Source organism: Mercenaria mercenaria, chromosome 12, assembly GCF_021730395.1.
Source record: "Mercenaria mercenaria strain notata chromosome 12, MADL_Memer_1, whole genome shotgun sequence".
NCBI classification, from domain to species: Eukaryota; Metazoa; Mollusca; class Bivalvia; order Venerida; family Veneridae; genus Mercenaria; species Mercenaria mercenaria.
Genome location: NC_069372.1, coordinates 50720121 through 50744749, shown reverse-complemented (window position 1 = coordinate 50744749; position 24629 = coordinate 50720121). Strand labels below are relative to the sequence as shown.

General features: G+C 34.2%; 3 protein-coding genes across 5 annotated transcripts in view; 1 reads left to right on the top strand and 2 right to left on the bottom strand.

Moving 5' to 3' along the window:
• The window catches only part of LOC123534828 (syntaxin-like), a 101793-nt gene extending 92293 nt beyond the window's left edge, over positions 1-9500 (bottom strand). The window contains exons 1-2 of one of the 2 annotated variants that reach the window (XM_045317262.2): positions 9310-9500; positions 1168-1248 (exon numbers count right to left, since the gene is read on the bottom strand). In XM_045317262.2, the coding sequence (XP_045173197.1) occupies positions 1168-1248; positions 9310-9342 (114 nt within the window). In that variant the 5' untranslated portion in view covers positions 9343-9500. The remainder of the gene's footprint in view (positions 1-1167; positions 1249-9309) is intronic. The other variant, XM_045317261.2, reaches the window with a different exon arrangement.
• Positions 9466-24629, top strand: part of LOC123534829 (GTP-binding nuclear protein Ran) — a 28447-nt gene continuing 13283 nt past the window's right edge. Inside the window, exon 1 of one of the 2 annotated variants that reach the window (XM_053520035.1) lies at positions 9466-9541. The gene's annotated coding sequence lies outside the window, so the exon portion shown is untranslated. Of the gene's footprint in view, positions 9542-9701; positions 9852-24629 lie in introns of those variants that run through there. The other variant, XM_045317263.2, reaches the window with a different exon arrangement.
• On the bottom strand, positions 11195-15862 carry LOC123534827 (uncharacterized). Its single transcript, XM_045317260.2, has 2 exons — positions 15194-15862; positions 11195-14719 (listed from the first exon to the last, which is right to left on the bottom strand). Exon 2 carries the CDS (start codon positions 14701-14703, stop codon positions 11647-11649), a length of 3057 nt encoding a protein of 1018 aa, XP_045173195.2. The 5' UTR covers positions 14704-14719; positions 15194-15862; the 3' UTR covers positions 11195-11646.

Here is a 24629-nt window from a genome sequence, read left to right as displayed (position 1 = left end):
AAAGAGTAGCTTAAACAAGAACTGTCAGAGGGTGGCAACGCTAGACTTTTCAACAGCTTTGTCAATTAAATGAATAGGTGGTAATACAATTATAATATCTCAAACAAATTTTGTCGGTCCCGACGAGTTCGAGTTAATGAAGTTAAACTGTACAAGTATCACATTCAGAAATAATATTCCTAATACCAGCAAAACTCTGCAAGAACCAGATCATCCATTAAAAGGATGTAGGTTAAAGAACAAACAGGTTTCTATAGGCAGGATGATTGGCCCTATTTCTCATTTTTCTAGTCAATGATGAATAGACTTTAGCCTTAAAAAAACAACAACAGAAATTAATGGGGAAAAACTGAACACAAAATGTCATTACTACTTGCAATACCACAGGTTTCTAATATAGCAGATTATCAAAAGTACATTATAGATACAGGCCAGTGCAAAACAAACGGCTATCACAGAGAACGATAGATCGAATAAACTACTGATTCTGATTGTTAATGTCCCGATAGTGTGCATCAATAGTCAAGGTTATGATCCAGTATTGCCAACTGATCATGGTCATAGTTCTCACAACTTTTGTTTTCAATAGTGTACACATATGCATTCAATGCTTTGTATAGTTTGTTTTCACTTTTCCCTCCTTCTTCGTTGTATATAGTCTTATAACTGTTATTATTATAAATGGACTCCAAGACCACTGAACCAGGCTTGTGAGAGGAGACAGCACAATTGACTGTTTTGATGTGGATAGTGAAATAGGGCATATCTGAGGAAACTAGAGCTATCACCAGAGTGATTAATACCTTTATCACTGCATTATTAAAACATTAATACAATCCAAATAGATCACAAAATATCACAACTGACTATTAATGACCACCAGTGAAATGAAACTGGTCACCTTGAAAGAATTAACTGTAGCCCAACATTTGTAAAGTCAAGCTAAATCAATGTCCCTTTCAACTTGTGTTAGACCCGGCGCAATATGTGTGACAAAAAGTAAGGGTAATAACAGTAAAGAAGGATCCAAGTAGCTCCAAACAATATTTCAAGCACAGGCTAGCAACTGCATTCAAAACTATAGACATCCCCTTTATCGTGAGCCACCAACATCTTCTTTTAATTTCCTATATTCTTAATTACATGAGCTGATATAAAATTAATTACCTGTGCGAAGAACTCGTCCATGAAGCCGCCGGAGTCAACCCCAACCTGAACCTCCTCCGTATCATCATCATCACTCTGGGTCTAAAAATAAATCAACAAATCTGTTCAATCTACTAACTGAGTAATTCTGGCAAGTTAGAAGAAAATGCGGGGAAACATATATGAAAGCATTGCTTTGGACATGTTTGTTTTGCAGACTGAACAGCATTTTTCAGCAAGTGTTTTAGTTCTACAATTTGTATCATCTATTTCAGACTTCCAGAACTAAGCACCTAGCAATACTTTACCTATTCTCTCAATCTCTGAAAGGACTGAAAAGTTCTCCACAACAGTATTCTCAATAGTCTGACAGTGTTTTTTTTTTCTCACTCAGATCTGGGATTCGGGCTGGGACAGAACTGTTAAAAAAGTGAAATTTCTTATCAAAATTTTACATCTAAGAAAAAAATTGGTCATAAATGCATTTAGTATCCTGTCTCGAGTTTCAAAATTAATGTTAAAGGAATTTTATTAATACAGTCTAGACTTTTTTTTTAATCTTTGAAATCGGGAAAAGAACATACTATTTGCCACTGGGATTGGGGCCTACTTCTACCCCAAATTGGCCCCACATAAAACACTGTCTGGAATGGCAGAACCATGATATGGGGTCAAAACAGTCAAATGCCTACAATAAGGATTCTTCTATATAAAGAATAGATGAAACCCAATAATTTGATTTTATCCATTGTTATATTCCAATAACGTTGATTAAACATTCATGATACAAGTATCATTTAACCATTTTTTGTAACAATTGTATAATTTGGTATGATCACAAGTCCGTATGACATTTTTCATTATTATTATACTGGAAGATATTGAGTGTCAATTAATTATATTTAACATTATTATGGCTTCCATCTTTTTACATAACAAAATCTTCACGTACATGTGTATATCAAACTTATCTTGATGAAACGTTGTTTTTTTTTATTTAAAAGTGATATTTTCAGATAATTTTGGGCAAACAAAAGCCTATTCAAGGGAAAATGGCCTTTTTGTTGCTACTGTGAGTACTAAGGTCTAAAAACGTATGGCTATTAATGTATCTCTTTGCGTGTTTCAATGGTTAGGACACTTACAGCATATTTACCAACAGAGTTGCTATGATACCATATATCTAAATTGATCACATGAAAGTCCTTCATCCCTCCTTCCTTCCAAACAATTGGTGACAATTAGCTTATCAAAACTGTCTCCCTTTATCAACAGTGATTAAATTCTTACTGCCCCTATTAGCTTCTTTCCTTCATTAAAATGGAAAATCAGTATTAACACTTGATCAAAATTGAATATTTTGTCACCGTCATTCCCAAATTGAAGGAAATTGGTCCAATTAATACATAATTCCTTCCCAATCATGGAACAATCAGTTCAAACCATCACTTAATTAAATTGCCACTTTCTTTTACTAACAGGAAATACAGCCTTAGGCTGCATATTCAACATCCAACTAGATCACAGGAAAACCTTTGTTCCTTGATAAAATGTCTTGATAAAAATCACAGGAAATTATGTGTCCCTTTTCTCAATGAAAAGGAACAATCAGCATAACAAACACTTGATAAAATCACAGGGAATGTCTCAATTATCACTATAAATTATCACACTGATTATCTTCCATATCACAGACATTTAAATAGTTAGAATTGACACGTTTACTGGCATTTTAACTTATTTTACTCTGTCAGTTACATTATAAGCAACAAAAACATTTATATATCAATAGATACATGCTAATTATCATGTGATACTGTGTACATGGCATTGCACTGGGACATATATTCATTAAATTTCCAGGTGTTATAATATACTGGCAAACTTTTCATTCTGACATTCATTTTCAACATTTAGACTCTTGTGTGTATACATCAGGAATTTCTATTTTCTTCATAAAGGTAGGTTTTTACAGCATTACTGATAATAAAACTTTATGCAAGTTCAAATCTTAATTAGATTATTTAACTAAAATGAGAATTACATATCTGTATTTTTTTCCAAGAGATTCATTGCCAAACAACATAACTTGTATTAAAGCTATGCACCCATACTAGTTTGGGTGAAATTTTTCAACATATTTATTTTCACTAAGTTTGGCATAGAATTACTATAATTATATGACACTGAAAAATGATTTAGTGGGTGAAAATAAAAGTTATTGTAAAAATGCAAGAATGTAAATTTATTTTCTGCATTATTACAAAAGCGCTGCAACAGCTTACTACCTTCTGCACAATAGTTTTGGTTATTTTTAATAATTTCTTGCAAAAATCTTACTTCAATAAGTTTGTACCACTTTCAGAGTACTCACTTTTTATGGATTTTAGAGAAATTATTTTTACCTAAAATGTGTGGGTAAGTAGATTTAAATGTAAAAATATAATATTTTAGTGAAAATGTAAACTCTGAAAAATACTGGATCTTACATATAAGACAAATATTCTATTTATTTAAGAAATAATATAATATCTCATTTAGTGTTTTGTCGCTGAATAAATCATTGTTTTTAGTGCTCCATGCTTCCGAGAAATCTAACCTTACCTATTATTTTTTGGAGTTCAGATGCAAAGGAATCATCACGAGGGCACAGCCCCGAGTGATATAATAATACGGATCTGAACAAAACAGTGATTTTATTTAAGAGCAAATCACTAAATGAAATATATTATTTCGATTCTAACATGTTACAAAGGATTTTACAGTACATTCTTGACGACATTCATTAAATATTTATCCGTTTTCAATTGGTTTCTTTTCAAACGCGCCGCTATGCCGTTTGACGCTATGACATAATTGTGACGTCAGAAAAAATGAATTGTTGTATAATAATTCACTGTTTTTAGCCTTCTTTGTTTAATAGGAAAATGAACTGGATCGTGTTTAATAATACCTTTTTTATTATTTCAACCAAATTTTATCAGTTCTGTAGTTCTGTAACAATGAAGCTTATTTCACAGTGAAACTACCAGATATATTTCAATATTTAACAGAAAAACATGTAATAAAATCTAACATCTACAATGTAGGTGTTTGCTAACTTCAACTAAAACCCTATTTGTCACTGCAGTTTTACCATGAATTCAATTGATATATCTTTTTAAGATAAAATTGAAATGGCTGCAAAAAGTAACTGTTAAAATTCAATACTATCTAAAATATACTAGTACAGAGTTGGCCAGTTTTTCAACTATTAAGTACTGACTTAAGCCGTGTCGGATATATTTACAACGATTAAGTCATCACGTGAATAACGGGACTCGACAAAAGTTAAACCTTCGATTGGATTTTTCTACTTTGAGCGGTGTCAGCAATGGCTTATCTTTCTATTGTTATTTTAAACCTGGGGCATAGGTGGTTTAAGAAAAGATGGAGGTGGAATATTTAGACATGGATTTAAATTTCCAGTATGAAGTTAAAGCAGAAATGTTGAGGAGGGAGGGAATGATATGGGACTGAGCAAACCCTTTTCGTTATGTACGACGATTTGGACTTTTTGATAGATTTCGTCTCAGTAAAGCTAGTATTACAGATGTTTTGCTTTATAAAAAAAAAGACTTAAACCAACAGCGACTCCGACGCTGGGGCGAGTGCAAAAGCTCATTTTTTATTCGAAAAGTCGAGCTAAAAATGTAACAGATTCAACTCTTCAGTTTTTACTTTACTAAATTCCGCTACGTTTGTACACGTTTCAAAATATACGTGCAAGCATAAATATGTAAGTGCATGTTTTTAATAATAAGTACATGTAACGTACAAATATGTAGTTGAACATATATATATATGGATACGCACGTCTGTGTATATACGTCTCCTTTCAATGACAAGTGGAGTTTGAAATTCATGCGTTTGCAAGTGCAATTTGGCATTGTTTGGGTACCTATACTATAAATTCAAATTTACAAATGCATTCCTAATTACATGTACATGAAACTGAAAGGTGGAACATTTAGGAATAATGAAAACAATAAGGCAATGAGCAAACATAGGAATGCTTATAGTCTTACCTTGAAATAAATTCACCTTTTTTCCCAGCAAATTTTTTTTTCTCATTCATTATACGGGCGCTAGTGCTTCTGTGTTTTAATGTGTCTTTGTATTTTTCTATGATTTCTATGGGAATTTCTTTTTCGAAAGTAGTAAATCACCAAAGTAAAACATTTTATATATGAAAAAAATAAGCGAAACGGTCCGATGACTGTACCTACATAGTGTGTGACCAAGGCTTAACTAATACATCGCAAATATACCCGACGAGTATTAGTAAAAATCCATTAGAAAACAAGGTTGAGCGATGGCTTAACCAATACTGGTTTGAGCCGTTCTTAGTGCTAGAGTTGAAAAACCAGCCAAGTAAGTGCTTCAAGGCCTATGTACTTGATGTTATTTTAACTTTTACATGGAATTAAGATTTAAATAAAAAGCATGTAACCTATGCAGGTTAAGAGTTTTAAGTAGAAATCTGGATGATAAAGGCAAATCTTTAAATTAGGATGAGGCCCTGACCTCAAGTATTGCGATGATATAAGCATGAATTTTGTCAAATTGGGAATTTGGAATAAAGCAGGGTTTTTTATCATTAAACTGTAACAGTTGCATTTCACAAGATTTTTCCCCTATTTTAACTTAATTGTGCATACTGCCTTTCAAATGTTCAAACTGACACAGGGAGAGTTTGACTGTAACATTTGGAATTACACCGAGTATATTCTGAAAATTGGGAAATTAACGGCTACTGAACATAAGAACATTTTAAGACCTGAAATAAATCATTGTCTTCAATGGCGTACATTTTAAGCATCTGCCATACTAAGAATTGTATTTTAACAGAAAGGGCTTTATAAAATCAGAGTTCAGAAGGAAATCAATATAGAAAATTAGCCCTATATATGCAGTACACTAGGTCCTGTTATATCCACTTGTTTGGTATAACATTTTTATGGGTGCATAATGCATGTGCATATTTATTTTCAAAAATATATTTCAAGTAAGAGCTTCTGTGGCAAGATCAGACATAATAAAATATATTTACATTTTGACGCTTTTAATCTAACTAAAAAGTATACTTACATATGCAGGTCTGTTTATAATTGACCAAAATCTGGGTCACAAAATTATGTGACAGTTGAAAAAAACATTATAATCAAAGCTTGAATTATTTACAACAAAAACAATTACTCTAACTTATTTTCTGTGACCAAAGTTAATTTTTACCAATGACTTCTGCTTTCTTATGGCAGTTCTTCATTTGAACTAGCCAAAATCAATCTACGGCCATGATTTCAAAATTCTTATAAATATTAAATCACTAACATCCTGTTAATCTATCATGGTCTGTCAAAAAAGCTTGAAAAAGATTTCCCCCAGAAATTACCATTTTAAATGGCGGCCAATTATTAAATGTGTGTTTCTTCATTTAATACCTAGCACTGTCGTTTTTGATTCCGAGAAAACATCATCTTTATTTCTTTAACAATGAGTCTAACAGTTGAAACTCGTCTTCAAATACCTTGCATGATTTTTTAGCTCATCTGATTTTTTGAAAAAAAATGATGAGTTATTGTCATCACTTGAGCGGTTGTCGGCGTCGGCGTCGGCGTCTGTGTCGGCGTTGCCTGGTTAAGTTTTATGTTTAGGTCAGCTTTTCTCCTAAACTATCAAAGCTATTGCTTTGAAACTTGGAATACTTGTTCACCATCATAAGCTGACCCTGTATAGCAAGAAACATAATTCCATCTTGCTTTTTGCAAGATTAATGGCCCCTTTTGTACTTAGAAAATATCAGATTTCTTGGTTAAGTTTTATGTTTAGGTCAACTTTTCCCCTAAACTATCAAAGCTATTGTTTTGAAACTTGGAATACTTGTTCACCATCATAAGCAGACCCTGTACATCAAGAAACATAACTCCATCTTGCTTTTTGCAAGATTTATTGCCCCTTTTGGACTTAGAAAATCAGTTTTCTTGGTTAAGTTTTATGTTTAGGTCAGCTTTTATCCTAAACTATCAAAGCTATTGCTTTAAAACTTGCAACACTTGTTCACCATCATAAGTTGACCCTGTATAGCAAGAAACATAACTCCGTCCTGCTTTTTGCAAGATTTATGGCCCCTTTTGGACTTAGAAAATATCAGATTTCTTGGTTAAGTTTTATGTTTAGGTCAACTTTTTCTCTTAAACTATCAAAGCTATTGCTTTGAAACTTGCAACACTTGTTCACCATCATAAGCTGACCCTGTACAGCAAGAACATAACTCCATCCTGCTTTTTGCAATAATTATTTCCCCTTTTGGACTTAGAAAATCATTTTCTTGGTTGAGTATTATGTTTAAGTCAACTTTTCTCATAAACTATCAAAGCTATTGCTTTAAAACTTGCAACAGTTTTTCACCATCATAAGTGGACACTGTACATCAAGAAACATAACTCTATCCTGCTTTTTGTGAGAATGATGGCCCTTTTTAGACTTAGAAAATCATGGGTAGGACAATATTTCTATTACACAAAAAAAATCAGATGAGCGTCAGCACCCGCAAGGCGGTGCTCTTGTTTTTTTGAAATCCTCATGTACATAACTTTACATACACTCATACACTTGTTTTACATTGTACAACATCTTTAACATACTTCCATTACAAAATTGTCCATAATTTGGTCAATATTTGTGCAATTTCATTGAAATTTTTTTCAGAATTCAGATTGGGAATTTTTGCACTCATTTTGGGAAAAATATATACATTTTGGCATTGGGAATATAGCCGAATAACGGCCGAAAAAAAAAACCTGAAAGTGCTGGCATCACGTTAGCATCAAAGATAAAGTGGCATGTGAAAGTGCCTGAATACACTATCAGACTTATATGTCACTCACTGACATGTTTATTAAGATGCTTTTATGATAGAGCTTCCGCAATTCAAGGAAGTCAGGAATACTGAATAGTAAGGGATGTCAAATATACATATATACATGGGGTAATCGCTTACCAGGAACCATGAAACTCTCCGAATATGACTTTACCATCAGTCAATTTTCAGACTGTGCATAAGACAATCAATCTTACGCTTGACAGCTGAGATTCTACAACATCAGTTTTATGTTGGACCTTAGTTATAAAATAACATGTAAGATCAAAATAATCTTTAACGTGTTAACAAAATATCTTAAATTTTACATTAATATTATTCTGTGTGGCTATTTTGTGGTACATAATACCTGCCAGATGCATGTACATTTTAACGGTCCAAGCTTGCATTCGAAATTTGGTTCTTTAAGAAACAATTTACTTTCAAAATAACCATAGTGGTCACTGTGGATATCCACTTTTATCTGCATTTCACAGCACGGCTGCACTAACTGACAATCAATCTTACGCTTGACAGCTGAGACTCTACAACATCAGTTTTATGTTGGACCTTAGTTATAAAATAACATGTAAGATCAAAATAATCTTTAACGTGTTAACAAAATATCTTAAATTTTACATTAATATTATTCTGTGTGGCTATTTTGTGGTACATAATACCTGCCAGATGCATGCACATTTTAACAGTCCAAGCTTGCATTCGAAATTTGGTTCTTTAAGAAACAATTTACTTTCAAAATAACCATAGTGGTCACTGTGGATATCCACTTTTATCTGCATTTCACAGCATGGCTGCACTTACTGCTGGACAGACTGTGCTAGCATTAGATCATTAGATGCCATCTACTGAACCAAGCATGAACACTACTCTATATCTGGTGCTACTGAGTCTATGACACCCCTGAAAAAGTCTAGATAAATTTTGTAATGTTTTGTAAATTTCGTGAATGTATGCCGGCTGTGAGCAGGTTTTCCAATGGAATAAGCAGCAGTTAAATTCATATTATAAATAATGTACCTAAGAAGTCGAAGCTTCACTGTCAACGGCTTTTTAGAGACAAGTTACACAGACATAAGCAAAATAAACACTCAGTACAACTTAATTTGATAAGGACTGATAGCAACTAATAGGATTGTGCCTTATGAAATTGTAAACATTTACATTATAAAACAGTCTTATTTTGACATTTGCAACGGACTTTTGTATGTCTACACCGTTTTTAGTGGAATGGAAACACCTACCGCTTTCAGGGCCGGCAGGCGGTCTTTTGTCATCCTGCTTTTCTTTCAGCACTTTCGGCTGGCTATCCTCATTAATTTTACACCAATTTTTTATTCCAAAAGTCTACTGAACCGCCATGAGTTATGTTAAAACGGGAAAAATCAATACGATTTTAATATATACACTATTCCCGTTTCCGCTGTCACTGCGCACGCGTGAAACTGTCTTTCCGGTTCCGGCCATTTAACAAAGGTAAGATCGTAGTTTCGGAAAGAGCGAAAAACTTCAAATTTCAGGATAATTGTAATTCGTATTTAACATTTTGAATCTTTTGAGTAAGTTTGGACTTAATATCAGTAACTTTTGATGTTGGCACATTAATGGAAAATTCCCGCCAGTTTGGTTCAAACCGGCTTCCACTGGATCTCTGAAAACAAAAAATTGCGCCATTGATGGTCAATACATATACGTTTTAAAATCTAGATACATCGCTTACATTTGCATTTTGATACATCCAGTGTATATCGGAACAGTTCAATTATAGAAACAACGTTTGATATTTGTAGGTATTTTTAACAGTTAATTCGATGTTTGGAAATTAGTTGAACGGTAATATCTGTGTGTCTTCCTTCTTTCACATCTACATCTACATCTACATCTTTCACCCAACCGTCGATTTCCGACTATCACTGGGCGGCGCTGTCAGAGAAACAGTTGTTAAAGAACTGATATGTTACAATGTTAAAAGAATAAAAGCTAAAAAAGACAGTATGCTACAGTTAAAATGGGACAGAGGCAACAGAATTACATACTGACCACCGCCAGCCTGTCTCTAAAGATACTGAGACTGGGGCTAGATTTAACATGAGTTGGTAGGGAGTTCCAGAGTCGGATGGTCCTAGGGAAGTAGGAGTTAGAAAAGTACTGAGTGTGAGACATGGGGATTAAGTAATTTAGGTTTCTAGTTGGAATAAGATGAGATTGGTCGACTGCAACTGTCTGGGTCCTTATTTTATAAAACATTACTAATGAATTGTGTAACCTTCTATATTGGAGTGTATTCCATTCTAAGGTTTTCAGCATTTGTGTAACACTACTGGTGTAACTGTAGTCATACATGACGTACCTAGCAGCTGACCTTTGGACATTTTCGACTTTGCTAGTGAGGGTTTTTTGCCAAGGATGCCAGACGCTTGAACAGTATTCAGATTTTTATTTTAGGTAGCCAACCACAATTGAAAATGTATGATCTTTTCTGCTGAAATGTTGTTTTCTCTTAAAGTTTTTTCTGTGCAGAGTTTGAATTTTTTGGTATGATATGGATGTTTGAATAGGCTGGGCACATCTCCCGATCGACAGGTCTAGGAAAGTGGAGTATTTACAGATTATCTGTAAATTTACAGATAATCTATAAATTTACAGATTTTTCAATCTGTAAATTTACAGATCAAGTGTTTGAAAACTGCTAAAATTATATTTAGACACAAAATCGCAGCTTGAAATTAATTGATTTACTTATGGTATGTATAAATAAAGGTCAATTGTAACTTTCAGTCATTTCTGTTGACTTTGATTAGCAACCACAGCTGATTTTTCAGTGTAGTTTAACCAGTGATATAATAACATATTCATATTCTGCTTAAATAAACAAACAAAGAACTTTTTAAATTTTTGAAATATCTTTAAAAATAAAAAAGTTATGAAGATTTGAAATTTCTGAAATTGTCATTTTTTCGGGAATTTTTCCTCTATATAAATAATAAGGAACCGATTCGCAGTCGCGGACCGTTAAAACTCTAAAATTTACATTAATATTTAGTCTTTCACTCATTTTCAAAAGATAATTAGCTGAAATTTGGCACACTTATGGTATTTTTCCTGTAGAATACATTTCTGGTGTCTGTTTTGGCATAGGGTGTATAGTTGCCTTGATATTTTACTTTAAATAAGACATGGTTAGGATTTTTTTCTTATTTTCTTGTTTTATCTTGACTCCAAGTCCAAATATGTTACCATATTCTCACTGTTTTTTCACCAGACATACAAGACATCATGTATAGGACTAGGAATGTAAAACAAAGCATATTTCAATTAAATCTATCATTTTAATGAAGAAATTAAATGTATTATTTTAATATTAAAAGAAAAATATTTCAATATGAAATAAACATGATAACGTGTGACATTTCAATATGAAACAATGATGACATTTCGATATGAAATAAAATCAAGACATTCAAGACTTGTACAGTAACATTAACAATAATCTTGAAACTGGTACACATAAAGAATAAATGGTGTAGTATGAATACCAACATGTAATCTTACAATAAAACATGATATCACAGACTAGTAAATTAAAAAAACATGGTATGAAATTTGCTGTACACATTAGTAATATCATTATGCTCCTTGACATACCACTGGCGGCCTGAACTGATACAGTCTGGAATGAATTTTGTGCACAACACAAACTGTTTATTCACAACTTGTCGGTCATCCCTGGATGGCCATTGATAGTACCCATTTTTTCTGCAAGGTGCCATGAACTTTACAACTATTGTAGTGTCATCAACAACTTTTTCTACTACACCAGGATACCAATTGTCCTGATAGGCTATAGCAACATACTCATTGACACACAACTGTTCAACTACCTCAAAATCATTTTTTTGCTTTTTGTTATCATTTCTACCATCTGTGTTGGCTTTGCGTTTCTTTCCTTTGCTTTCTTGAGTCATATTTCCATGTATTTCAGTGAGCACATTTTTTTCATGTTCACGATGTTTCTTTCTTAACATCTTCCCCCCTTTACGCGCTGATGTCAGAAGGTCTGTTTTTTGCGAACTGTCCATATCACAAATCCACCTCATTATGTTCGCACCATTTCTTTTTAGCAGTTGAACAGTGGAATGGTGGTGATAAGAAGCATGTGGCCGTCTTCTCTGGCTAGAGTCCAGGTCTCCAAAATGGTGTTCACAGGACAGATTTGTTACTGGGGCAAAGTCTGATTCTTTTGTTATGTTTGGGGATATGTCATGGAATTTCCCACCAGGGAAGAAATCGTGTAGCTGTTTGTGAACACATTTCAACATTGCGCGAGCAACCACTGGTATGACGTTGAAAAGTATGTCTCGTGTTTCATCATCTAGAATAAAAACTTGTTCTGCCAGCTGGTCATAGAATGGTACGCGACTAATGTCCAGTGGGTCAGATGAAGACCAGTGTGTATCTTTCAACAGGAGGTGCTCTGGTGATTTTTCACAAGTGGACAAGAATTGGTCAATTTCTTCTATATGGGTCCATAATTCAAAGTAAGACACTTTTCCACAAGTCACTAGATTCCAGTAAGGGCCAGTCAGTTTTAGGTAGAACAGTCCTAAACACTGGAGAAGTGCACAGACCTCCTTTGATTCTAGGTCAGATTTGACTGCTTTCAGTTTCAGGTTTGGTTTGGACACAGTTGCAAGTACTTGTATGAAGTCTTTTCTATGTAAGAACACTTCAGCAGAGGTCTGGAATAAAGCATTAAATCTGTTATCACGGTAATTTCCAATGTGGGACTTTATGCCATTTTCACAACAAAATGCATCCCATCGGTCACGGACACCAAGATGGTCACCTGCTGGCCCGAATGTGTCAGATGTTGTGCGGACAACACGATTCACAACGCTCTCCTTCTTGCTCCATGAATTGAAGTAGGACAATGAATCTCTTCCAATTGGACCACTTTCCTCTTGCAGAGTTTGTTCAAAATCTTTTATATCTGGTGTTATATAACTATGAAACCCCAGCAGAACGTGTGCCATGCAATGGAAGTGGTGAACATCATTTTCATTTCCCCCGTAATCTCTCAACATTGTATCTCGCCATTCATCCAGTAACTGATCTGCACGTTTTTCATTGGACGCCCTATCACTCATAGTAAATGCAAGTTTTTGAATAGTCTCGACTAGATAATCTGGGTTTTGCTTAGTTGCGCACAATTCATTTAGATGTTGTTCTGTGACCTTTTGAATGGTGTCGGCTGTTTCTCGCGCTACACGAGTGAATCCCAAACTGATGTTGTCACCGGAGGCAAGTGTTATTGCTGTATCAACAATTTTTTCTTTTCTTCTTGTTGTTCCATCACGACCAAGTCCCCAGTTTGTAGTCTGTTCCAGTTTATCAGCTATGTAAGCCTTCGCTAAATAATGTCCCTCATCGACTATGGTTTGTGATGTTGTAGCGTTTGGTAATTCCTGCTTTGTAAATTCTTTTCCAAATATGTGCTTTGAAACAACCTGAATAATTGACGTCATTTTTTCCACTGCAACTTCAAGACCTGCCAACTGCATAATGCATAAACGAATATTTTCTAAGTAACCGTGTTCATTTTTGGTCTGAATTTTCAAATTTTGTAATTCATTAATTTCCTCCTCAAGTTCAATAATAGTGCCTTCTTTTTCAGCAAGCTGAAGTTTGATCTTTTTATTCTGTTCGATTTCTTCCTCAAATATACTGCTGCACTCGCAACTATCCAGAGCCTGTGTGCGTAACTGGTTCACTTCACCTCGTAAATAACTGTTTGTTTTTTGAAGTGCAACTTTCTTTTTCTTCTCTGCCTCGCATTTTTCAGTCAAAGTTTCTACTTTTTCTTTCAGATCCGCATATTCTTGTTGAAAGTTGATGAAATCTAATTTATAATGCTCTTGTTTTTTGATAATCTTATCTTGTTTAATTGTCTTTCTCTGTGCGTCTCTTAGTGCGTGTAAATTCTTCCTTGCCGTTTCATCACGTTTATTCACGTTTTTCACAGAATAGTGTCCCTTAGCACTGGTAACATTTTCTAATTCAGATTTCTTTTCTGACACTTTATTTGAAAGTTGGACAAGTTTACGCTCTTGTACTCTAATTTTGTATGTCAGCAGATTAACTTCTTTAACATCAGTCTCATTTTCTGTCTGAACTTCTTTTGAAAGTTTTGAAAGGGGACTTTGGACAGTTTTTACAACAAGGGTCGGCTGAATTTCTTCCTGACATATTTCAGTTTCATTTTCTTGCTCAGTTTGTTCTGGAATACCACATATTTCTTTGTTGGTTCTTTGGACTGGTGCACAAAATTGCTTTGCTAGCAGCTCTTTCACATTTTTCACACCTTTCACTTTCTTTTTTGAAGTTAGTTTTTTCTTCTGATCTTTAACAGTACTGAGTTTACTTGTCAATGCCGACAGATTTACCACTGATGCAAAATTTTTGTCAATTTGCGACAACAGTTCCAGTAATTTCTGAAGAGTCCAGTCCCTCTCGTTAGCAAATTTTTCAAGTTCCAACACTAATCCATTTGTTACTAACCCTAAAGGTGGTGCTTCACCTTTCTCTAAAGATGTTTCAGATATTCCAGCGGACTGGCAAAATGGCCCAAGACCGGTCATGACTCCAGATGTAATTCTGAAATACAAAGTGTAAACTGCATTAGTATATTATGATTGGATCATAAAATTTCAAAATTTTACATTTCAAAAGATTTTCTACACAAAAATAATACATAATAGTCATTAGACACGTACTATCTATGAATAATTACTACTGAACTGAAATTTTCGTTTTTCGTACACATTAGGTACGAACAGGTTGAGTACGAAACGCGTAAGAAAAATCGTCCATTTATGCATTAAAATTGCGTAGGTAATAATAATTATTAACAGACTTTGATTGAAAATAAAAACACCTTCTTTAAACATTCATTTCTGGGGGCAAATCATGACTCTTCTCCTTAAATAAGAAAGAAATGCAGAACGAAACTGAAACTCCGGTCAGCTGTTCGTCAGCGTAGTTCCGACATTGACTTTTTCTCAATAAATCTTATTTCTTCTTCGTAGTTTCGGCTAAATATCAATATTTTTTATAGATATACATACTTACCAAATAAATACCGGTGGAAATGGGTCTTTTTACATGATTTTCGAGCCGAATCAATCGATTTACCGCATTGACCTAATTGATCAATTTTCCAACATGGCAGACCGCCGAGTGAAAAAATTGGAAGCGGGGAGTATGAATTTCAAATGAAAATGCGGCATACTTGTAGTAGGTTCCGAAACTTGATTCTGGTATCAAATTAATTGTTAGGGTTTATATTTATTAAAAATAAATGTTAATGTAACAAATATGGTATATTTTAGCGTATTTTTCACGTCAACTTTACCGAACTATTTCTCCGGTTTGGGGGGTCGTATGCAAATTTAAGAGACACCTACGTGAAGGTCGTCCAATCGGCTGTCTTCTGGTACATATCATATGAATATTAATGAGCACCACGCGACCCGCTTTTGTATTTGAAAGAAGTACATGTTGCCCGCGGCGAGTAATAAAGCAATAAACCACATACTGTTAATAAACAGTGGCCAGATTAACTAATTACTGGGGCATCTGGTATGACTTTAAATCAGATTTATGAATGTTTTATACTGTTAGAAAGATAATTTTATCATCTTTTAAAAGGTATTTTTTATATTTGTGTAGCTTGACAAAAAAAGATTTTATGGGGAAAAAAGTACACTAACCCCTAGAAATCACCAGAATTCCAGCTGATAAGCCATTGATTTCCTTATCAGCTGTGGTTGCTACTTTGATTTTTCTTAAAATGCCTAAAACTCAAAGTCAACAAAAATGGCTGAAACTCACAAATGACCTTAATTTATGCATGCTATAAATAAACCAATTAATTCCAAGCTGCGGTTTTGAGGATAAATGTAATTTCATCAGTTTTCATACACACAATCTGTAAATTTACAGATTGAAAAATCTGTAAATTTATAGATTATCTGTAAATTTACAGATAATCTGTAAATACTCCACTTTCTTAGACCTGATCGAGGTAAGTTAGCTCGTTCGGGGTATTTTACCTTGATTGAGGTAAAAACCTAACAAAAGAAATCATAAAATATCAAAATTATGACCGGGAGCAGGTAAAAGCGATATCTGTTCCATGTCTCGATGTTTTCTAAGTAAAAACAAGGCAAAATGAACTCATACATGTACATTTTTCTTTCGCATAAAATGCGCATTTTGGGTAGAAAAATAGCAGTTTTTGAAAATACAGGCTAAAATGACCCCATACTATCACTAACACTTACAGATCGAGAATTATTATTCGACCGTTCAACGCAGCAACTCAATCGCAGCCATCTTGAAGTGAATGGATATTTTCCGTGATGCACACAACCCTTATTTCGGGTCACACATTAAACCGGAATCCACCTAAAAACCGGAATACACGTTGAATAACCGGAATACACCTGTATTTTTTAATTTAAAGGTATTTTTGAAGTGTTTTTGATATAAATCAATCATATATATCATAAATAATTAACATACGAAAGGAAAATAAAATACGTTCACGCAAAATGATTTTATACGAGACTGAAAATCGGCGACCGCGCGGGAAATTTTCATAACCGAAATACACCTGTATTTTATTAATAAATGGTATTTTCGTAGAGATTTTTTGCAGAAATCATTCCTGTGTAATATAAATAACAATATTAAAAAAGGAAAATAAAATACTTTAACGCAAAACTATTTTATACGAGATCGAAATCTGGCGACCGCTCGGGAAATTACCTTAACCGAAATACACCCGTATTTCTTCAACAAATGGTATTTTTGAAGTGGTTTATGACTGAATTCAAACATATATATCATAAATAATTTATTTTCAAGAGGAAATTAAAATAATTTTGCGCATTACGTCTTGTACACGATTGAAAATCTGCGAGGGCACTGCAAATTTGCGCATTCGTGAATGAATTTCCATGTCCTAAAATTCTCTAATATACACCAGTATTTCTGTTATAAATCGCATTTTTAGGGTTTATGACAGAATTCAGTCATATCTAAAATGAATAATTAATTTAAAAAAGCAAATTAAAACACGCAAAACGTTATCATACGAGGTTGAAAATTTGTTGAGCGCACGTGAAATTTGCGCACTCGTGGATGAACTACAGTCGTTATTATTTTGTTAGCTAATTTTAACAGTTTATGACTTATTCGTTGGTTAAGATAAATGTACATAATTGAAGCAAAAATCTTGAATCTATCAACTCAAAAATACAATAAAATTACAATCATACGCCGTTTTGACGGGTATTCATGAACATGTTGATTGGATTGCCGGTTAACACTTGTTATCAATTATTATGTCTTATCACCGCGATTGTATTTTTGATTGCATAATATTTGGTAATGATATTTGGTAATGACACATGCAATCTGACTAAAGTACTTGATCTTCTAAACGAAGATCTGAGAACGACCCATTCACATTCGTCTTCTGTATATTTTGGATTTCCATTATTGCTATTTTTATGTTATCCAATCAGGCGACTTGTTCGATTGTCAGAGTAAGAAAAATATGCAGTTATTCCAGGACTCGAACCCGGGACCCCTCGTTTACAAAGCAAGTGGCCTACCGACTGAGCTAACCGGCTATCTGATACATTACGACATAAGAATTTTAAATATCAAAAGTCAATGCTAGAGGTAGATTTGCAAGATGTTGTAAGCTAGGCTCTGATTGGCTAGTGAAAGGGCCGTCAGAACGAGGCAATGAATAGGTCGTTTTCAGATCCTATGCGTAGCGTAATAGGAGATGTACTTTAGTCAGATTGTGACACATGATCAATACCAATACTCTAACAAACAAAAAATGCTGCCACAAAATCAATTTCGCGTGCGTAGTCGCACGATATTTTATCATAATTATATTTCAAACATCCAACTTGTATCATTTTGGTAATAAATACGTCAAAACATTTAGTCTTCCGAGCACTATGCGTATCATTTGTAAGACTGTATATTCTTAATCGGTAAAATGTTAATGTCATCCACATGATTTGCACACAAATTTCAAAGAGGCAGGAGACCAAGATTTGGCATCCTCCTTGGACATACCACAACAAGTGTGGTGTGTCCACCTTTGACAATAGTCACATTTGATTCTATTAGTTTCACAAGTTTTATTACATAAAGTACATAGATCCATATTTCTGAATATTTTAGCAACAAGAACAATTATAGTTTTATTCATAATAGGAGAGATCGTGTTTGTATACAAATCCCTTGTATTTTCTATTTTTAGAACTGATAAGACAAATATCGGGTGGGCAGAAGCCGAGCGTCCATGTTTTTTTGTAAACAGTGATGTTTTTCTAACGGCTTAAACTTTCTTAAAACACAAATGATATCAATAAGTTTTTGATCAATGGAAAGGATATAACACAAGCAGTTTATTGATTACTTTTAATTATCATTTCGAAATAAAATTGATTTATTATGAATGCTTAACTTACAGTGTTTTTTCTAAAAGTTTGGAGCATCGCTACGCCGCTATTAAAATCATATGTCATTTAAAATGGGTATTCATTTTAAAAAGATATTTAAATGAGAAAATATGAAAATCATAAGCATTTCAAAACTTTTTGAATTTAAAATCCATAAATGAGCGAAAAAGTTATTAAAAATTAAAAATTCCGATCCCATACATAAACGATGTGAAAACATTTTGTTTTGCCAACCACCAGATAAACAGGTGTTAATGCTTGACGTCACGGCGATCTCTCCTATATATACGAATGAGTTCTGCATTAAACCCTACAAAATACCTTTTATTAATATAATACGCGTGTATTTCGGTTATGATAATTTTCCGCGCGATCGCCGCATTTCAGTCTCTTATAAAATCGTTTTGCGTAAACGTATTTGATTTTCCTTTTGTATATTAATTATTTAGGATATATTTGATTGAATTATATCAAAAAACTTACAGAAATACCATTTTTTAATAAAATACGGGTGTATTTCGGTTACGATAATTTCCCGCACGGTCGCCGAATTTCATTCTCTTATAAAATCATTTTGCGTGAACGTATTTTATTTTCCTTTCGTATATTAATTATTTAGGATATATTTGATTGAATTATATCAAAAAACTTACAGAAATACCATTTTTTAATAAAATACGGGTGTATTTCGGTTATGATAATTTCCCGCACGGTCGCCGAATTTCATTCTGTTATAAAATCATTTTGCGTGAACGTATTTTATTTTCCTTTCGTATGTTAATTATTTATGATATATATGATTGAATTATATCAAAAACACTTCAAAAATACCTTTAAATTAAAAAATACAGGTGTATTCCGGTTATTCAACGTGTATTCCGGTTTTTAGGTGGATTCCGGTTTAATGTGTGACCGCTTATTTCCATTGTTTTTAATAATAAGTACAGCCTGTACTCATAATCATTGAACCATCATGTTATTTTTAGCTCATCTGATTTTTTGAAAAAAAAAATGATGAGTTATTGTCATCACTTGAGCAGTGTACGAAATTCAGATTTGAATCCAATAGCCCGTTTGGGCTACCAGATTAAAAATTTTCCAAGCCCGACATCAATTTCACTAGCCCGAACTTTAACACCTTAAAATACATAATTTTTGCACCATATAACATTTTGTTTTACAGACATCTCTATGCATGTTTGAAGTAATAAAAAAGACATACAGTACATGTTTGCCATGTTTTTGAAAAATTTTAACTCTAAATACTCCAGTCCAGATCAGCATTGTCAGAGTCCAAAAGCATCGGACATGACACTCCTTGCCAAAACGAAATCTTAACTGTTATGCTCTATTTTTAGGATCCGCACTCGCCAATTACTGCAACTCGGACTGTTGACAATTTGTAAGATGTAATACCGAGTGCTGAATACACATTACACACACGCTGATAGCATAATTTAAGCTCCACCTACTGCAGGTACTTGTGAGATTTTCGCGAGAAGTGTTAAAGCTAATAAAATTATCTGTTACGCTAGAGGTGATTGTATTCAGTCAATTAGAGCTGCGGTTACGTCTTTGGCACTGTGTTTGATTGTCAACAAGTAAGAGTGCACAAACCAATAATTCCATAAGCGTTTCTCAGTCTCGGAAATCACGATGCAGTACTTGTTTAATTAGCATGTTTTTTTTAGCTCACCAGAGCACAAAGTGCTCAGGGTGAGCTATTGTGATCGCTCACCGTCCGGCGTCCGTCCGTCCGTCGTCCGTCCACACTTTCCTTTAAACAACATCTCCTCCTAAACCAACAGGCCAATTTTGATGAAACTTCACAGGGATGTTCCTTGGATGGTCTTCTCTAAAAATTGTTCAAAGAATTGGATTCCATGCAGAACTCTGGTTGCCATGGCAACCGAAAGGAAAAACTTTAAAAATCTTCTTCTCAAAAACCAGAAGCCCTAGAGCTTAGATATTTGGTGTGAAGCATTGCCTAGTGGACCTCTACCAAATTTGTTCAAATCATGACCCCGGGGTCAAAATTGACCCCGCCCCAGGGGTCACTTGATTTTACATAGAAAAATATTAAAAAATCTTCTTCTCAAAAACCAGAAGCCCTAGACCTTAGATATTTGACATGTAGCATTGCCTAATGGACCTCTACTAAAGTTGTTCAAATCATGACCCCGGGGTCAAAATTGACCCCGCCCCAGGGGTCACTTGATTTTACATAGGAAAATCTTCAAAAATTTTCTAAAAATAAAGCAGAAGGCCTAGGTCTTAGGTATTTCACGTGTAGCATTGCCTAGTGGACCTCTACAAAATTTGTTCAAATCAGACCCCCGGGGTCAAAATTGACCCCGCCCCAGGGGTCGCTTGATTTTACATAGGAAAACCTTAAAAAATCTTCTTCTCAAAAAGCAGAAGCCCTAGAGCTTAGATATTTGACATGTAGCATTGCCTAGTGGACCTCTACTAAAGTTGTTCAAATCATGACCCCCGGGGTCAAAATTGACCGGCCCTAGGGGTCGCTTGATTTTACATATGAAAATCTTCAAAAATTTTCTTAAAATAAACCAGAAGGCCTAGAGCTTAGATATTTCACATGTAGCATTGCCTAGTGGATCTCTACAACATTTATTCAAATCATGACCCCAGGGTCAAAATTGACCCAGCCCCAGGGGTCACTTGATTTTACATAGGAAAATCTTCAAAAATTTCTAAAAATAAACCAGAAGGCCTAGGTCTTAGATATTTGACATGTAGCATTGCCTAGTAGACCTCTACAAAATTTCTTCAAATCATGACCCCGGGTTCAAATTGGCTCCGCCCCATGGGGTTACTTGATTGTACATAGAAAAATCTTCAATATTTTCTAAAAATAAACCAGAAGGCCTTGAGCTTAGATATTCGACATGTAGCATTGCCTAGTGGACCTCTACAAAATTTGTTCAAATCTTGACCCCCCAGGGTCAAATTGACCCAGCCCCAGGGTTTACTTTATTGTACATTGGGAAATCTTCATAAATTTGCTTAAAATAAACCAGAAGGCCTAGATCTTAGATATTCGATATGTAATATTGCCTAGTCGACTTCTACAAACTTTATTCAAATCATGACCCCCGGGGTAAAATTGGCCCCGCCCCAGGGGTTACTTGATTGTACATGGGAAAATTTTCCAAAAAATTTCTAAAAATCATCAGTTTGACATTTGAAACATATTACTCTGGTGAGCGATCCAGGGTCATCATGACCCTCTTGTTTAAACAAATGAGGAAAATTCGGTAGCCCAGTCGGGCTTGTACCTGTGGAAAATCGGTAGCCCGAGCTGAAATTTGGTAGCCACGGGCTGTCGGACTACCGTGAATTTCGAACACTGCTTGAGCGGTTGTCGGCGTCGGCGTTGCCTGGTTAAGTTTTATGTTTAGGTCAGCTTTTCTCCTAAACTATCAAAGCTATTGCTTTAAAACTTGGAATACTTGTTCACCATCATAAGCTGACCCTGTATAGCAAGAAACATAACTCCAACTTGCTTTTTGCAAGATTTATGGCCCCTTTTGTACTTAGAAAATATCAGATTTCTTGGTTAAGTTTTATGTTTAGGTCAACTTTTTCTCTTAAACTATCAAAGCTATTGCTTTGAAACATGCAACACTTGTTGACCATCATAAGCTGACCCTGTACATCAAGAAACACAACTCCATCTTGCTTTTTGCAAGATTTATTGCCCCTTTTGGACTTAGAAAATCAGTTTTCTTGGTTGAGTTTTATGTTTAGGTCAGCTTTTATCCTAAACTATCAAAGCTATTGCTTTAAAACTTGCAACACTTGTTCACCATCATAAGTTGACCCTGTACAGCAAGAAACAATACTTCATCCTGCTTTTTGCAAGATTTATGGCCCCTTTTGGACTTAGAAAATATCAGATTTCTTGGTTAAGTTTTATGTTTAGGTCAACTTTTTCTCTTAAGGAGGTAGGTTACCTTCATATTTGTATGTGCGCATGTCCAACCGGAAGCTAACGTGACGATTTACGACGACGTTTACGACAAACTAAATGTGTTTGTATATTCATTCTTCTGAAAACAAATCATGAACCTGTCTTCGATCTGATGCTTTATGGTTTAATAATGCAGGAATAATGAATAAATTGCCGCAGAAACGCTTCAAAACAATGTTGTCTTAAAATGACGTCATTGACGTCATGACGTTACGTGTCAGTTACCACGCAAAATTAATAGCTTTTATCTTGAAAGTACGTAATTCTGTGCATTTTCTTTATTTTGAACTATTTTCAAATAACCATTATTTGCTGAAATATTTTTATGAGTCTTTTCCTCTGAATAATGATCAATATTTTGCTTCTTTAATGTAGTTATATAGAAATGTTATGCGGAATGTAAGAAAATGGATGGTGGTAACCAATGTTATTTGGAATATAGTTGGGTGAAAGGTTACTTGTTACGGCCATTTTCAAATAAAAAATCTAGCAGTTTGATTTGTAATACCTATTTTTCAGTTTCTGTTGATAGTTTGTTACTCATATACTAAAACTAAGATTAAAATTGATCAAATTTCAGCAGAAATTGTGGTTTCTTGAATTGAATTGATGTTACCATGGAAACGACGCCCGTGACCTATGTATCTAAATGTAAAATTCAAAAGTGTTAACACTGGTCTATTTAAGAAACACAGCCTCGGCTTTTTATTTTCATTTTAACAATATCCATGAGAATAACAGCAGCTTGCTGAACGATTTTTCCATGAACAATGCCAGACGAGGGGTACTGCTGTAAGTATTCTAAGCTGTGAAATTTGTTTAAATCAATGCAAATAACACGAAAATATAACTTACGTTAGAAATAATATGTTTTAAAGCTACATCAAGCAGAAAGATAATCTTTTTCAACATTTTCTATAAGAAATTACGATAAAAAGCAAGATATAAGCTATTTTAAACATCTCCGTTGCCATGGTTACTTTAAACTTTAAGAAAAATAGGGTACCATGTAAAGTTTTTGGTATTTTGCTAATAATATTACCCAAATATTCCATGTTGGTCATTAATAGAATGGCACTGAAGCCGTCGAAAACCCCTATTTTTATACATAATTGTTTAAAAATGAGAGAAAATGCGTTACCATGGAAACACGAGCCCCGCGACATATACATTTTAAGCTTATATTAGAAAGCTAACGTGCATACTAGTAAAATTATCAATTATGCAGACTTCTACGGATATCAATGAAACTAAAATACACTGAAAAGTGTTAAATATCCGTATTTTCCTTCTTCTTTCAATATGAAATACCTTTGGAGGGTCATGTTCTTCAAACCTGGATAGAAATTGAACTTGAAGGGACAGGGACAAACGAAATTGAGATTGTAGCAGTTAAAACTTCATATTACACGAAATACAAAAATATGCTGCCGTTCAACAAATTTGAATTTACCCTTGTAACAAGGTAACCTACCTCCTTAAACTATCAAAGCTATTGCTTTGAAACTTGCAACACTTGTTCACCATCATAAGCTGACCCTGTACAGGAAGCAACATAACTCCATCCTACTTTTTGCAATAATTATTGCCCCTTTTGGACTTAGAAAATCATTTTCTTGGTTGAGTATTATGTTTAAGTCAACTTTTCTCATAAACTATCAAAGCTATTGCTTTAAAACTTGCAACAGTTTTTCACCATCATAAGTGGACACTGTACATCAAAAACATAACTCTATCCTGCTTTTTGCAAGAAGGATGGCCCTTTTTAGACTTAGAAAATCATGGGTAGGACAATATTTCTATTACACAAAAAAAATCAGATGAGCGTCAGCAACCGCACGGCGGTGCTCTTGTTTTATCTTATTCTGGAACCTGAAGCAATTTTCTGTATTATTTAAAGGTCTCCCTCACTATACTAAATAACACGTTTTCCCTACATTCCTAATTTATTTTATATTTAATTACATAATACAATGACAGATAATGCAAGTCACTGTCAGTGACGCAACTGGTTAGTAAT